Raw genomic sequence first — 17,500 nt, forward strand, 5'->3', positions numbered from 1 at the left:
TAAACCTTCACCGGCTCAATCCGATTGGAGCGCCGTAATTACCCACTAAACCACCAGGCGCCAAAATTTGGTTATATGGTTACCACCCAGCGTAGTAAATGGTTTCCTGGTGTACAGGAAACCATTTGGCTTGTCACTCAGTGTACAGTCACCCACAGGCAGAAGGAAGAGGAAAGAATGAAGGAAAGAAAGACAGAAGAGGGAGTGTAAAGTCACCCGTAGGCAGAAGGACAAGGAAAGAATGAAGGAAAGAAAGACAGAAGAGGATGGAAGGAAAGAAGGATGGAGGAGAGGAAAGAGCAGACACTCGAGAGCAGCACTACATCCAGTGAGTGGATGGTGAGCGCCCCCACCTACCACTAAGCTTAACACAATTTTCTACGATGGTGATTATTATTATTATTATTATTATTATTATTATTATTATTATTATTATTATCATTATTATTATTATTATTATTATTATTATTATCATTATTATTATTCATTAGCTTCGTTATATCATCTGTCGCTATACGCTTTTCACTCCAGCTTGGCCTAAAATTGCCATCCCTCCATCTTGAGTGCTGATTATGATGCTAGTCACGAAGAAGTGCTAAGGAAATGCTGTTACTATACACTTTTCACTCTAACTTGGCCTAAAAATTGCCATCTCTCCATCTTGAATGCCGATTATGATGCTTGTCACGAAGAAGTGCCACTGAGCTACGTGAAATAAGCAGCTTAAGGACGAAAATCTGGGCCAAGTTAAGGTGAAAAGAGTAAAGGAAGAATAGAATAGAACAATAGACTGATAGATAGATAGATAGATAGATAGATGGATGGATGGATAGATAGATAGATAGATAGATAGATAGATGGATGGATGGATAGATAGATAGATGGATAGATAGATGGATAGATGGATGGATAGATAGATAGGTGGATAGATAGATAGATGGATGGATAGATAGATGGATGGATAGATAGATAGATGGATGGATGGATAGATAGATAGATAGATAGGTGGATAGATAGATAGATGGATGGATAGATAGATAGATAGGTGGATAGATAGATGGATGGATAGGGGGATAGATAGATGGATAGATAGATAGGTGGATAGATAGATAGATAGGTGGATAGATAGATAGGTGGATAGATAGATAGATAGGTGGATAGATAGATAGATGGATGGATAGATAGATAGGTGGATAGATAGATAGATAGGTGGATAGATAGATAGATAGGTGGATAGATAGATAGATAGATAGGTGGATAGATAGATAGATAGGTGGATAGATAGATAGGTGGATAGATAGTTAGATTGGTAGATAGATAGATAGAAAAATAGGTTGATAGATAGATAGAAAGATAGGTGGATAGATAGATAGATAGATAGGTGCATAGATAGATAGAAAGATAAGTTGATAGATAGATTGATAGATAGATGTGGGTTGATTTAATAGAATTGAATAAGTGCCTCATTTTTCAATTCTCTCTCTCTCTCTCTCTCTCTCTCTCTCTCTCGACCAGAATGGAATGTGAGTAGTGCATAAACTTTCCCGATAGCAAAAGGGCAGAGAGAGAGAGAGAGAGAGAGAGAGAGAGAGATTCAAACAGGAAGCAAAACTGGTCATGAAGAGAAAGAGAGAGAGAGAGAGAGAGAGAGAGAAAGTTTGATACAAGAGGCAAAACTAGTCATGAGAGAGAGAGAGAGGAATGGGGAGAGAGAGAGAGAGAGAGAGAGTTTGTTTGATACGGGAGGCAAAAGTAGTCATGACGAGAGAGAGAGAGAGAGATATACGGGAGGCAAAATTAGTCATGCAGAGAAAGAAAGAGAGAGAGAGAGAGAGGGAGTTACGTCATGCCTACGTCAGCAAACCAGATTAAAAAAACACAGATACTGATGTTGATTTTTTTAAACAATAAATTATAACTCCTCCTCCTCCTCCTCCTCCTCCTCCTCCTCCTACTACTACTACTACTACTACTACTACTACTACTACTGCTGCTGCTGCTTCTGCTGCTGCTAATAATAATAATAATAATAAAAATAATAATGATAATAATAGTATTAATAATATTAATACCTCCACCACCACCACCACCACCACCACCACCACCACCACTACTACTACTACTACTACTACTACTACTGTACTGTTACTACTAGTGCTACTACTAACAATAATAATAATACCACCACCACCACCACCATCACTATTACTACTACTACTACTATAACCACAATAAACACCACCACCTCAACCACACTCTCTCCAACAGGTCCGAAGTATACGAACTGTACCCGAACAAATTCATACAACTGGACGAATCGCGAATATACGTCATGAACACGCTCTTCAACCTGCCTGAGATATACATGGTTGCCTGCCTCACCGATTTCTTCAGTAACTCACCTCAATACGTCCAGCTTCCTGAGGGCATCAAGAGTGGAGATCTGTATATGAGTTTTAGGAGCATTTTTCAGGATATCAGAGCGGCTGTCGACTGGCTACACATGAAGGTAAGGGTGTGTGGGTGTTTGGGAGTGCGTGGGAGGATGGGTGAGTGGGTGTGTGTTGTGGGTGTGTGGGTGGGTGTTTCTGTGTGTGTGGGTGTTATTCCACCTAACATACAGACTGTGGACTGGCTGCACATGAAGGTGATTTGTGTGTATGTGGGTGTGGGTGGGAGGGTGGGGGGATTGTGGGTGGATGGGTGTGTGTGTGATGCCACTGAACATACAGACTGTGGACTGGCTGCACATGAAGGTAATTTGTGTGGGTGTGTGTGTGGGTGTGTGTGATGCCACTGAACATACAGACTGTGGACTGGCTGCACATGAAGGTAATTTGTGTGGGTGTGTGTGTGATGCCACTGAACATACAGACTGTGGACTGGCTGCACATGAAGGTAATTTGTGTGGGTGTGTGTGTGGGTGGGTGTGATGCCACTGAACATACAGACTGTGGACTGGCTGCACATGAAGGTAATTTGTGTGGGTGTGTGTGTGGGTGGGTGTGATGCCACTGAACATACAGACTGTGGACTGGCTGCACATGAAGGTAAGGGTGGGAGGGAGTGTGGGTGTTTGGGTGTGTGTGGGTGTGGGTGGGAGAGTGGGTGGGGGTGTTTGGGTGTGTGTGTGTGTGCTGGTAAACATACAAACAGGAACATACATAACCTCCTCACCCATCCTCTCACAAGGGCAAACAAATATAAGCCAGCTAAAAAAATTATATATCCATCCACTTTTGATGTTGTTATAGTCACGATGTTTTCACTGGATGGAACTGGGCATAGAGATCTTTGCCAGGTAATAATAGACAAAGTTAGATTTGTTTCTGGGGAGGCCAAGGTTATGAGAAAGGACTGTGAGAAACCTAGCAGCTGGGGTAAAAGTCTTATCATGTGCGGTGATAAAGAGGTACGTTGTTGCTGTGTGGTGGTGTATTGCGCAGAATGGCCTTCATCATTTTCATCATCATCATCATAGTCATCATCTTCATCATCATCATCATCATAGTCATCATCTTCATCATCATCATCATCATAGTTGTCATCTTCATCATCATCATCATCCTCATCGTAGTCGTCATCTTCATCATCATCATCATCATCATCATTTTCTTATAAGTGTGTGTTATGTATGCATGGTGATCTCAGGAAGTGTACATGTTCATATAAGTGCTGCCAGATGATCTCAAGAATGTACATGTTCTTATAAGTGTGTGTTCTGTCCGCAGGGTGATCTCAAGAAGCGTACAGTAGCAGAGGTGGACAAATACGTACACAAGGATGAGCGCCTGCCACTCCTTCTGGATCGTATGAGGGACTCTGGGGCCAAAGTCTTCCTCCTAACAAACTCCGAGTACTGGTACACCAATGCAATCATGGAGTACCTCCTTAGCTACCCAGACAAGGTACCAACACATAGATCCTCACTGTCAAAGCAAACATCAGTCATTGATATACAGTATAGTTCTTATGTACAATACAGCCATCTCCAGTCCTCTTTTTTTAAACAATTCAAGTACAGTAATTGCATGTAAGGCATGGTCATATCCGACCCCAGTTCTGTACCTTCAGACTGCCAGGTGTCCAGCCCTTACGGCTGAGCTAGGATGGTGACGCTTGCCATCCGACAGGTCCGCTGTCGAGTCTTGTGTTTGCACGGTACCGGCTGACACCCCTGGTGGTGAAGGTGACTGGCTTGCCTTGCTGGGCTGCTGCTGGCACGCCATGTGGGAAGGGTAAGCTGGGGGCTAACCCCCAGGGAGTCTGTGACCCTCACCATTAATAAATTATCTTATAAACAGTGTCACAAAAAAAATGTTGGAATTGCTTGCAAGTGTTGAAGAGTTTGTATTGGGGGAGGTGGGGGTCAGAACCACCTTTATCATGATGCTGAAAAGTCTTGGAGCACAGAGTTTATGGGTATAGCATTGCCTCTTGTTAAGATGATGATGCATTTGATAAAATCCATTGCATAATGATTTATCACGTACCTAATCCGTTATAACTTGGGTTCACTGGGGATATGTTTGTGGTCAAGGGTCACCCATCTAACAAAGTCTAAAAGCAAGTTGTTATTTTCCTTCATTGTACTTCACTTGCTACTTACCACCAAAATTAAGCCTAAAAACAAGTGTCTAGTTTACCTAAACTGAGAGTTCTTTCACATCACTGCTCTTCACTTGCTGCTTGAACTCCAAAGGACCATTAGTAGTTGCCAGGAAGTGTATGCAGCCAACAAAGTCATGTGAAAAATCCTTAAATTGTAAGATTGTCAGGCATGAATATGAGATTGCCTTATTATCACCAAAATCTGTCTAGGGTAATGGAAAGTTTGGTTTCTATTATGTTGATTTCTGAGTAGGAGCTGAAGCCAAGTTATCATCATCATCATCGTCATCATCATCTGGACCTCCTTTCCTTCCCTGGTGCAGGGTGAGGAGTAGCAACATCCAGACAGCCAAAGTTTGTCCAGTTCAGTGGGCCACGCTTCCATTCACTTATCATTCAAGCCCCCGAAATCCTGACTCCATCTTATAACCCCCCAAAATTTCACCACATTCTGTAGCCCAGTTATAGATTGTATAATGGATATATTCATAGTTTAGTTGCCTGTCCCTGCAGAATTGGTGATGTTAAAAAACACCTCTATACTATTGAAATGCTGGGTGGGAGAGACACACACATTAGCAATTGAATTCTTTTTCTCTAAATTTTGGTGCTACACAGAACCCATCATCAGAGAGTTTGAACAGGAAGAGAGTTTGAACCTTTAGTAGTAGTAGTAGTAGCAGCAGTAGTAGTAGTAATAGTAGTAGCAGTTGATGTGTAGCCCAAAACGTTCGAGAGACTAAAGAATTTAATCTCTAACCTGTCTCTGTCTCTCACCCAACACATCCACTTGTCACACTGAACCATCCAAATGAACAGATCTTGAATTTGGCTTCCTGTTATCTTGTTTTTGTTTTTTCATGGAGGGAACAGTCAAGTATTTTCTGGCCTTGGGTTGAGAGGTATATAAGGGAGGGGGGAGTGAACTGGGGGGAGGGCAGTCAGATGGTGGGTGACAGAGTGACTTGGAGGCTTTTTGTCTGTGGCCACCCTTTGCTGGATTAAGGTGTTGGGCTATAGATAGATAGATAGATAGTTCCTTCTTCCTTGCATTAAAAAAAAAAAATTCCATGACAAGAATCTTATGTATAGTAACTGAAATGAAGATATAGATTACATTAGGGATCTGGTCTTACTCTGATTGTCCCTCTCTGTTATCATGTTTTTTATTTTTCTTTGAGTAATCTTGCATTTTCTGGCCTTGGGTTCCTTCTTCCTTGCATAAAAAACAAAAATACTGTATCAGGGATCTTATTAATAGTAACGTAAATGAAGATATTGTATAGATTATGTTATGAATCTGCTCCTACCTTGATTGTCCCTCTGTTATCATGTTTTTGTTTTTTCTTTGAGTAATTTTGCATTTTCTGGCCTTGGGTTCCTTCTTCCTTGCATAAATATTAAAAATACTGTGTCAAGGATCTTATAGTAAGTGAAAGGAAGATATTTTATAGATTACATTATGGATCCGCTCTTACTCTGATCATCCCTTCCTTTAGAATGGTGATGTACGAGACTGGAAGACCTACTTTGATTTCATTGGCGTTGATGCATGCAAGCCCGTTTTCTTCCTGGATGGCACCATAATGAGGCAAGTTGACACCACCACAGGAGCCCTCCGCCTTGGCACCCACACCGGCAAGCTGAAGCAGGGACAAGTGTACTCCGGAGGTGAGATGTGCAGATAAACACCTCTTGTTTTATTTAATATATCCATTTCTGCTCTAATAGCCTTTTGAATTTGACCAAGTACAATGAGTTACCTGAGAGGAGCATGTGGAGTGACCTGGAGGGACAGGTTGACGAATGAAGAAGTGAAAGAACGTTGTGGGGTGGATGTGGATGTGACTGAGAAAATGAGGAGGAATGCACTGAGGTGGTTTGGACATGTGGAGAGAATGGAGAATGAAAGACTGACTAAGAGGGTGTATGTAGGTGAAGTGGAGAGAGGGAGGGGGAGGCCAAGGATGAGGTGGAGGGATGGAGTGGAGAGGTATATGAGAGAGGGGGGGTGTGAGCTGGGAGCAGGGCAGTGAAATGGTGGGGGACAGGGCAACATGGAGGCAATTTATTTGTGTTCATCCCTTATGGGCTTTAGGCGTCTGGCAATAGATAGATAGATTTGTGGCCACCCATAATGGGATTAAGGCATCTGGCAATAGATAGGTAGATAGATAGATAAATCCTCAGTCTTGAACTAGAAGCCTATCTCAAAGCAAATTACTTCCTGTTAGAGTAGCATCTTGTCTGCACACATCTTAGACTTTAGGTGCAGATCTTGTTCCCTGAAAGGAGGATGGTAGACTGCAGGAGGAGGGGAACTTCATCTTGCAGTTCTTCTCTGTCCTTCCATCTCATCCTTGGTCTGCCCCTCACCCTCCCCCCCTCCATCTCACTCACATACACACTTCTAGTCACTCTCTCATTCTCCATCCTCTCCACATGGCCAAATCATCATAGAGTATTTATCTTAAAACTTTCAGTCACATCCGCATCAACACCACACTGCTCTTCTACTACCTCATTTGTCTGTCCGTCTCTCCACGTAATTCCACATGCTTCTCTCAGATAACTTATTTTCACTGTTATCACTCTTAACTTATGTCCCTCCAACAAGGTCTAAGCTTCATTTCCTTATTGGTCTGTCTGTCTTTCCATGCAGTTCCACATGTTCCTCTCAGATAACTTATTTCCACTGTTCTCACTCTTAACTTACGTCCCTCCAACAAGGTCTAAGCTTCATTTCTTTATTTTGTCTGTCTGTCTTTCCATATAATTCCACATTCTCCTGTCAAGTAACTAATTTCTACAACTCTCTTTCCAACAATGTCCAAGCTTCACTCCCCTGTGTTAGAGTGGCAGTCACAATACTGTCATGAAGCAACTTTTTTTCACTTCGATAAAGCCAGGAAACCCTTTACAGCGCTGGGTGGTAACCATATCAACAACCCACATGACTTCCCTACGTATCAACAAGTGTGTTGGCGGAGGGTTAGTGCCCCTCCCCTTAAAGCCACAAACTCAGAGGCAAATGGCCACCCCTTATGGGAATATGGTATCTGGCTATAGATAGATAGATTTTTTTTTATTTTTAATGCAAGGAAGATGGAATCAAAGACCAGGAGCCTGCAAACCGTACCTTCTAAGAAAAAAACAGAAGTAATACAAAAGAGAGCCAAATTCAAGATCCATTCATTTCGAGATGCCTGGACACACTGCGTTTGAGAGACTGGAGATCATAGGAAGCAGGAAATACAGACAGAGGGAGACAGTTCCTGAGTTGACCTGTTGCATAAATGAAGGACTGGGAGTAACAGTTAACTCTTGCATTAGAGAGATGGACAGAAAAGGGATGAGAGTTTGTTCCTAGATAGATGGTTAGATAGACTCATCTCTCTATTCCTCTTCAGGGAGCTGTGATGTGTTTACTGATCTGATGGGTGCAAAAGGGAAGGATGTGCTGTATGTCGGTGATCACATCTTCGGGGATATCCTGAAGAGCAAGAAGATTCGAGGCTGGCGGACATTCCTGGTGGTGCCGGAGCTGGTGGGGGAGCTGCACGTGTGGACGGAGAAGTGCTCCCTCTTCTCCAAGCTGCAGGGCCTTGATGTCATGCTGGGAGACCTTTATAAGTATGTGTGTGGACTATGTATAACCTCTATAAGTATGTGTATGGGCTATATATGACCTTTAGTATGTGTGTGTATTATTTATTGTTGGGAGGCCATTATAAGTATGTGTGTGGGTTGTTTATTGTTGGGGGGCCTTTATAAGTATGTGTGTGGGCTATGTATGACCTTTATAAGTGTGTGTGTGTGTATTATTTATTGTTGGGAGGCCTTTATAAGTATGTGTGTGGGTTGTTTATGGTTGAGAGATCTTTATAAGTATGTGTGTGGGTTGTTTATTATTGGGAGACCTTATAAGTATGTGTGTGGGCTATTTATTTAGTTATTTATAAGGGACTGAATAGGGAGGCTGCTACAGATTGAGCAGAGTGAAGACCTGACATGGATGGATAGATAGATGGATGGATAGGTAGATAGATGGGTGGATGAATGAATGAATGGCTGGATAGATGGTTGGATGAATGAATATTAACTTTCGATACAGCACTCAGCAGCTGTTGATGATGATGCCAATGATGATGATGGTGATGATAATGATGATGATGGTGATGATAATGATGATGATGATGATGATGATGACAATTACCTTCACACACCTCTCCTTTCAGAAATCTAGACTCAAGCACCTATGAACGCCCTGATTTGACGAAAGTGCGCGCTGCCATCAAAGAAGTGACGCACGAGATGGACCTGAGTTATGGCATGCTCGGCTCAGTCTTCAGGTCCGGGTCTCGCCAAACACACTTCTCTACACAGGTCAGATTTATGCTACAGTACGTGTGTGGATGGTACTAATACCTGCAGTGAAAAATATGGGTGTGAGTGATTTGCGTAGTATGAAAAATGAAGTGCAAGAGAAGGGGGGGGTGAGCTAGGGGGAGGGCAGTGAAATGGTAGGGGACAGGGTGACATGGAGGTGATTTGTTTGTGGTCACCCCTTACAGGATTAAGATGTCTGGCAATATAGATAGATAGATAGAAGTGCAAGAGCAGTGGATATGAAGCTGCCTATTTCCCCTTACTTTAGATGGTAAAAAGAGGTTTGATAATGATGATGATGATGATGGTGATGATGATAAAGATAATGATGGTGATGATGATGATGATGATGATGGTGATAAAGATGACAATGATGATGATGACAAAGATAGTGATGATAATGATGAAAATGATGATGATGATGGTAAAGATAATAATGATGATGATGATGATGATGACAAAGATAGTGATGATATTGATGATGAAAATGATGATGATGATGGTAAAGATAATAATGATGATGACAAAGATAGTGATGATAATGATGATGATGATGATGGTAAAGATGATGATGGTGATGATGATGACAAAGATAGTGATGATATTGATGATGAAAATGATGATGATGATGGTAAAGATAATGATGATAATGATGATGATGATGATGTTACAGTGCTCTGGGTGAACCTTCCCAAGTGTTAATAGCCGTGTACGTTTTCCAGGTGGCGCGGTATGCAGACGTGTACGCATCAACCCTCCTCAACCTCATCTATTACCCCTTCAGCTACATGTTCCGTGCCCCTGCCATGCTGGTCAGTTCCTGCGGTTTGTTTCGTTTCATTTATAGAAGCTCAAACCCTTTCAGGTGGATTATCCTCTTCTGCATCGTATCATATCGTTTATAAAGATTCCAGTATTTAATTTCGTTTATAGAGGCTCGAGCTCTTTCAGGTGGATTCCCCTCATCTGAATCGTATCATATCGTTTTTAAAGGTTCCAGTATTTCATTTCGTTTATAGAAGCTCAAACCCTTTCAATTTATCTTCTTTTAAATCATATCATGTCGTTTATAAAGGTTCCAGTATTTCATTTCGTTTATAGAAGGTCCAACCCTTTCAGTTTATCGTCTTCTAAATCATATCATGTCATTTATAAAGATTCCAGTATTTCATTTTTTTATAGAAGGTCCAACCCTTTCAGTTTATCGTCTTCTAAATCATATCATGTCGTTTATAAAGATTTCAGTACTGTATTTCATTTCGTTTATAGAAGGTCCAACCATTTCAGTTTATCGTCTTCTAAATCATATCTTGTCGTTTATAAAGATTCCAGTATTTCATATTGTTTATAGAAGATCCAACCCTTTCCGTTTATCCTCTTCTAAATCATATCATATGAGAACATAAGAAGAGAGGATAACTGCAGTAGGCCGGTTGGCCCATGCTAGGCAGCTCCTAGAAGAGTAACTGAACTACTAGAATGAGATAAGGATAGCAAAGAAGAAGGCTCTCCTCCGCCCTCCAAACCCTCCAGCCGAAGCCGGCAGGAAAAAGTCAGAAAGAACACCACGCCGTATAGAAAAACTGGCGTGGACATTTTACAGGAAAGTGTGAAAGGAGAATAGAGACTATCATAGTGTAACCTGAAAAGAAAAATTTTTTGAATTAGTATTGGTTACAAGATTTTCTTTATTCTATATCCACCCCTTATTTGTCATATGCTTATCTAGCCTATGCCTCTCAATGGAAGAGGCAGCAACTACTTTACTAGGTAGCTTATTCCATTCGTCTACTACTCTATTACCAAACCAATTTCTACCGATTTCCTTACTATCTATCTATCTATCTATTGCCAGACGCCTCAATCCCATTTGGGGTGGCCACAAACAAATCGCCTCCAAGTCGCCCTGTCCCCCGCCATTTCACTCCCATGCTCCCAACTCACACCCCCCTCTCTCATATACCTCTCCACCCCATCTCTCCATCTCATCCTCGGCCTCCCCCTCCCTCTTTCCCCCTCCACCTCACTCACATACACTCTCTTCGTCAGTCTTTGACCCTCCATCCTCTCCACATGGCCAAACCACCTCAGTGTGTTCCTCATAACGCTTCCTATCACATCCACATCAACACCACAACGCTCCTTTATATCCTCATTCGTCAGCCTGTCTCTCCATGTGACTCCACAGGCTCCTCTTAAATAACTCATTTCCACGGCTCTCACTCTTGACTTGTGTCCTTCCAACAACGTCCAAGCTTCACTTCCGTACGTTAGAGTTGGTATCACAATACAGTCATGTAGTAACTTTTTCACTTCCATGCTCACTTCCCTGTTTCTTATCACTGCTTTCAAAGAACCAGCAACCTTTCTTCCCTGCTGTACCCTTTCAAGCACTTCACCCTCCAAACCTCCATCCTTACTCATCACACTACCCAAGTACTTAAATGTACTCACATTTTCCAATTCCTCACCATCCAACCTCGCTGTACATTCACTGACTTCACCTCTCGCAAAGACCATCACTTTACTCTTCCCTACATTCACCTTTAGATTCCGTTTCTAACACACTCTCTCAAACTCATCCACCAAGCCTTGCAGCTCCCCTTCGTCTTCACTCAACAACACGGTATCATCTGCAAACAACAGTACAGAGAGTTTCCAAACACTATCCTCTCTCACCATGGCCACTCCAACATCCACTACCCTACCTTGTACCTCTTTATTACCCCATCCATGTACAGATTAAACAACCATGGAGACATGACACATCCCTGTTTCAACCCGACTTTCAAAGAGAAAAATTCACTTAGTTCACCATCCACACGCACTGCAGCCTTCGCACCATCGTACATACTCTTCACAGCATTCAACAACTTCCCATCTATTCCATATATTCTTAACACTTTCCACAATCCTAGTGTATCCACCCTGTCATATGCTTTCTCCAAATCCATGAAAGCCGCATACAACTTCTTTCCCTTCTCTAGAAACTTTTCCACTAAAGATCTGAGAATGAATATCTGATCTACACAACCTCTTCCCTTCCTAAAGCCTCCCTGTTCTTCTCCAACTAATTTCTCTGTTCTTTCTCTAACTCTGTCAATAAGTATCCTACCATATACTTTTCCTATTATACTAAGAAGACAAATGCCCCTATGATTACCACACACTTCTTTTTCTCCCTTTTCCTTTGTACAAGGGAATAATTATGCCCGACTTCCAATCCTCCGGGACTCTACCTTCCTCCCAGGCCAATCTGCACATCTTCCACATCCATTCTACTACTATCTCTTCCCCATGCTTCAGCATTTCACCACACACTCCATCAATTCCTGGGGCTTTCCCTGATTTAACTTTCTTCATTGCTTCCACAACTTCTATCCTACTGATTTCTTCCTGTCTTCTCACCTCCCTCCTTCTTCCAGCCATTCCCCAGCCACTTATACTCGCATTACTTCCATCCTCCACGTTCAACAATTCCTTAAAGTGTTCTCTCCATCTGCTCACTTTTTCTCCCTTCTCCACTAGTAATCTACCATTTTTATCTTTCACTCCCCTGCTAACTTCACTTCCACCCTGTCTTACTCTTTTCACCTCTTTCCAGAACATTTTCTTACAGTCCCTCCACTTTACACTCAAATTCCTTCCAAATTCCTCATCCACTTTCTTCTTACTCTCTCTTACTAATCTTTTCACCTCTCTCTTTCTTTCTACATATAACTCTCTCTTCCACCTCTCAACTTCTTCCACGCCCCTATTTCTCATCCATTCATTGTATGCTTTCTTCTTTTGTGCCACAGCCCGTTTCACCTCTTCAGTCCACCACGCTGTTCCTTGCACCCCCCCTCCGTCTTCTCTTCCTTCCACACACCACATCACATGCTGCACATATTTCTTCTGTAAATATTCTACACACACCTTCCACGTCCCCCATCTGCTCCAGCTCATATTTGCCCAATCGTTCCTCCACTTCTCTCTTATACTCTGCCTTTTTCTCATCCTCTTGTAACCTTTCCACTCTCCTTGCAACTACTCCTTCCTCTCGTCTTTCCCTTCTTCTATTCCTCCATCTTACTTGAACTTTAACTCTGGCCACCACCAAGTAGTGGTCAGAAAGTCCACTCCCCCAACCTCTATAAACTCTTGCATCCAGTATACATCTTCGCATCCTTTCATCCACACACACATAATCAATCATTGCCTTCCTTTCACTCAATTCACCACCCACCCTTCTCATCACTCGCCATGTATACCTGTGGATCATTTTATGCCTGAAGAGGGTATTGGCTATCACCAACCCCCTCCCAGCACAAATGTCCACTAACGCACTCCCATTCTCTTCTATCTCAGCAGGCACACCCCACTCACCAACTATTCCATCCACCTTCACATTCCCAACTTTACCATTCATATCACCAATCAAAAATACTCTTATCATTCCTTCCAAACTTTTCCATGCACACTTCTACATTTGTCCAGAACTCTTCTCTCACTCTTCTAGCACGATCTTGCGTTGGCGCATACACACACACAATCGCCCACATTTGTATTCCAACTTTCAACTTTACCCACACAATCCTTGATCCAACTGATCCATACTGTCTTATGTTCCTCTTCCATCTTTTACTCACAACTATACATACTCCTTCCTTTGCCCTCTCATTCTCACCTACTCCTGCACATATACCCCATCCATACTCCCATTCTCTCACACTTTCTCCTCTCCATTTTGTTTCAGTTATTCCACATACATCCACTTTCGCATCCTCAAGCACCTGGACAATCTCTCTCTCTTTCACCTCATCATTTGCTCCCCTTACATTCCTTACTGAAACGGAATTTTTCTAGTTTGAAACCATTATTTCTAGTTCTATCCTGTACGCTTACTTTATAAAAGTTCCAGTATCCTTATAGGCATCCACCTTGGTCACTTAATTTGGCTCCCTACACTGCTTGATCTCTGGCAGCCTCCCTGTTCAGTCCCTTATCCCTGAGGTCACACTGTATGACCTCATCCCAGGTCTTTTTTGGTCTGCCTTTCACAACGCTACCCTCAGCATTCACACATCTCACCCTACGCTGAATAAAAATTGTTTGGAGCTGGAAGGAATAAACTATACTCTTTTTGCTTTAACTTGGCCTAAAACTGCCTCCTCTCCATCTTAAATGTTGACCTGTAGCAGTGAATTAATGCCAGAGTATGATGCTAGTCACAAAGAAGTGCTATGGAAAGTGTGTAGAGTGATAGTTAGTGTTATTCTTTCACTGAGCTATGTAATTTTTCTTTTTTTTAATAACAGAACAGAGGAAGGAAAAACAGATGAATTAAAAAAAAAATCCATACACCAAATTACTGGCGTCCTCCATTCATAAAATATATAAGCAGCAAAAGGGATGGAGGGATGGGGTGGAGAGGTATATGAGAGAGGGGGGTTGTGAGTTGGGAGCAGGGCAGTGAAATGGCAGGGGGACAGGGCGACTTGGAGGCGATTTGTTTGTGGCCACCCCAAACGGGATTGAGGCGTCTGGCAATAGATAGATAGATAGATAGAAAAGAGATGGAGAGTAATAAATAAGCTGTAAAGAGATGAAGAGAGAATAATATACCACTGGACTTGAGGATTTGACAGGGAAGGTAGGAAAGTGAGAGGCGTGAATGCCAGGGGTGGGGTTGTGAGAGGCAGACCAAAAAAAGACCTGGAATGAGGTCGTAGAGTGTGACCTCAGGGATAAGGGTCTGAATAGGGAGGCTGCCAGAGATCAAGCAGCGTGGAGAGCTGCCATTAGGTGTACCAGGCTGACGCAGATAAACATAGAGATGGAAATAAACCACACATGTACAGACAGAGAGGGAAATATAACACCTAGATGCAGTACAGAAAAAGACAGAGGAATCCCACACAGATGTAGAGAGAGACAGACGTAGACAGAGGTAAACCATCCTCCATTTTATCTTTTCGACCCCTCACAGATGCCCTACGAGTCCACAGTATACCACATCGATACAGTACAGACGAAGACAGGTATACCACACAGATGTAGAAAGAGGCAGAGGTGCAGTATACAAAGACAGGCATAGACGGAAGTAAACCATTCTCTGTTCGATCATTTTGACCATATAGAAAGAGGCAGAGGTGCAGTATACAAAGACAGGCATAAATCAGAAGTAAACCATTCTCTGTTCGATCATTTTGACCATATAGAAAGAGGCAGAGGTGCAGTATACTAAGACAGGCATAGACAGAGGTAAACCGATCTCTATTCAGTCATTTCGACCCCTCACAGATGCCCCACGAGTCCACCGTCGCCCACGAACAGCGCTTTCAGGTCGGAGATGGCCCAGTCTCCACCCGATCCCGAGCCTCAAGCATTCCGATCGAGAGTCCTGATAAAGTGCAGTCGAAGAGGCCTAAGATGAAGGTAAGATCGACTCCTAAAACCACTCTATCTATCTGTCTATCTACCATACACTATCTATCTCTCTGTCCACACTATCTATATCTATCTATCTACACTATCTATGTCTCTGTCCACACTATCTGTATCTATCTATCTACACTGTCCATGTCTATCTATCAATGCGCCTAAATCCCAAGAGAGGCCAGACAGATCACCTTCATGTCAGCCAGTCCTCCCTCCAGCTCACTTCACCCTCATTCATACAGCCCACAGCTCATCCTTGGCCTCCCTCTCACTATCTATTAATCTAGCTTTGTCTCCATCTTTAGCCAGACACCTTAAATTCATAAGGGGTGGCCACAAACAAATCATCTCCTTGTCACCCTACTCTTTGTCATTCGGCTACCCTTCCTGCAACTACTCCTCCCTCATATATCTCTCCATTCCATCCCTCCATCTCATCCTTGGTCTCCCCCCTCTCCCCCTCCATCTCACCCTTGGTCTTCCCCACCCCTCTCCCCATCCACCTCACACACTCACTCTCCTAGTTAGTCTCTCATGCTCACTCATGCCACTGCAATATATGTATCCTGTCATATGTAGTTCAGCCATCTTGATTTGACGGATATCTTCAACCATTTGCACCTTGTCACATGTAACTTACCAGCAGAAGAAGACAATACTACAGCTCTACATCCTTTCCATAGCACTTCTTCATGACTAGCACCATATTCTAGTGTTCATCTCTTGTTTACAGCCCAGCAATGAGGATGGAGATATGGATATTTTAGGTCAAGTTAAAGTGGACAGGATACAGGAGCTATATGAGATGTGTGGTGTACCTAAGAGGCTGAGCGTAAGGGTAGGTTTACATCTTCCTCTCGTAAAACCGCAAGTGACTTTTTTATTTTTGTTTAGGTAGCGTTATTGGATGTATTTGTGTAGATGAACATAAGGGTGGGTTGTTATTCTTCTCTCTTAAAACCACAAGTGACTTTTTTATTTTTGTTTAGGTAGCGTTATCGATGTATTTGTGTAGTTGAACGTAAGGGTGGGCTATCTTTCTCTCGTAAAACCACCAGTGAGTGTTTCATGTTTTGTGTTTGTACTGTTATCGTATGTGTTTGTGTAGATGAGAGAGTGCTGAATGCCCCCTCAGTGTTTTTACGATGGTAGTGATGCATTTGTAAACGTAAATTGATGTCTGTGTGGTTCCCTGTCAGTTTTAAAAGAAGACAAGGGTGTGTGACCTCTCCATGGATGTGTAATAAATCAGGTGTTACAGGTGATAAAGACTGAGAAAGATAAAGTAGATGATTTCCGTTCTTTGTCGTACTTGCTTTTATACCCAGATCGTTCCAGGTGATAAAGACCGAGAAGGATAAAGAATTGCACATCAGTTCTTTATTGAGAAAGATAAAGAACTAGATTTCCGTTCTTTGTCGTTCATGCTTTTATACCCGATTGTTCCAGGTGATAAAGACTGAGAAAGATAAAGAACTAGATTTCCGTTCTTTGTCGTTCATGCAGTTATACCCCAGTTTTTTGTCGTTCTTGTGTTCTGAGTGATAAAGATTGAGAAAGATAAAGAACTAGATTTCCGTTCTTTGTCGTTCTTGCTTTTATACCCAATTGTTCAGGTGATAAAGATTGAGAAAGATAAAGAACTAGATTTCCGTTCTTTGTCGTTCTTGCTTTTACACCTGATTGTTCTGGGTGATAAAGATTGAGAAAGATAAAGAATTACATCTCATTTCTTTGTCGTACTTGCTTTTATACCCCAAATTGTTCCGGGTAATAAAGAATTGCATATTGGTTCTTTGTCGTTCTGGCTTTTATACCTGATTGTTGCCGGTGATAAAGATGGGGTAAGGTAAAGAATAACATCTCAGTTCTTTCTTGCTGTTCTTTTAAACCCCCAGAATGCATAGTTCTTGTTGTTATTCAGGTGTATGTGGATTTGAACAGGTGAACTGCAGGCTGAAGCTGTCCTTTGCCATCCACCTTTCAGGGGATAGGGAGGGAGATGAAGGGTGTTTGTATAATGAATAATAAATAAATAAAATAAATAAATGAGCTGGTAGTGAATGATGAAAAGTGA

General features: G+C 42.2%; 1 protein-coding gene across 1 annotated transcript in view; it reads left to right on the forward strand.

Moving 5' to 3' along the window:
• Positions 1-17,500, forward strand: part of Nt5b (5' nucleotidase B) — a 30,501-nt gene that overhangs the window by 9,593 nt on the left and 3,408 nt on the right. Inside the window, exons 5-11 of the mRNA XM_080271916.1 lie at positions 2,269-2,509; positions 3,732-3,908; positions 6,111-6,282; positions 8,022-8,244; positions 8,850-8,997; positions 9,723-9,812; positions 15,286-15,420. Of these exons, the coding sequence (XP_080128042.1) occupies positions 2,269-2,509; positions 3,732-3,908; positions 6,111-6,282; positions 8,022-8,244; positions 8,850-8,997; positions 9,723-9,812; positions 15,286-15,420 (1,186 nt within the window). The remainder of the gene's footprint in view (positions 1-2,268; positions 2,510-3,731; positions 3,909-6,110; positions 6,283-8,021; positions 8,245-8,849; positions 8,998-9,722; positions 9,813-15,285; positions 15,421-17,500) is intronic.

This window comes from Coenobita brevimanus, chromosome 48 (genome assembly GCF_032717465.1).
Source record: "Coenobita brevimanus isolate Jiangsu-jjx chromosome 48, ASM3271746v2, whole genome shotgun sequence".
In the NCBI taxonomy this organism is placed as follows: domain Eukaryota; kingdom Metazoa; phylum Arthropoda; class Malacostraca; order Decapoda; family Coenobitidae; genus Coenobita; species Coenobita brevimanus.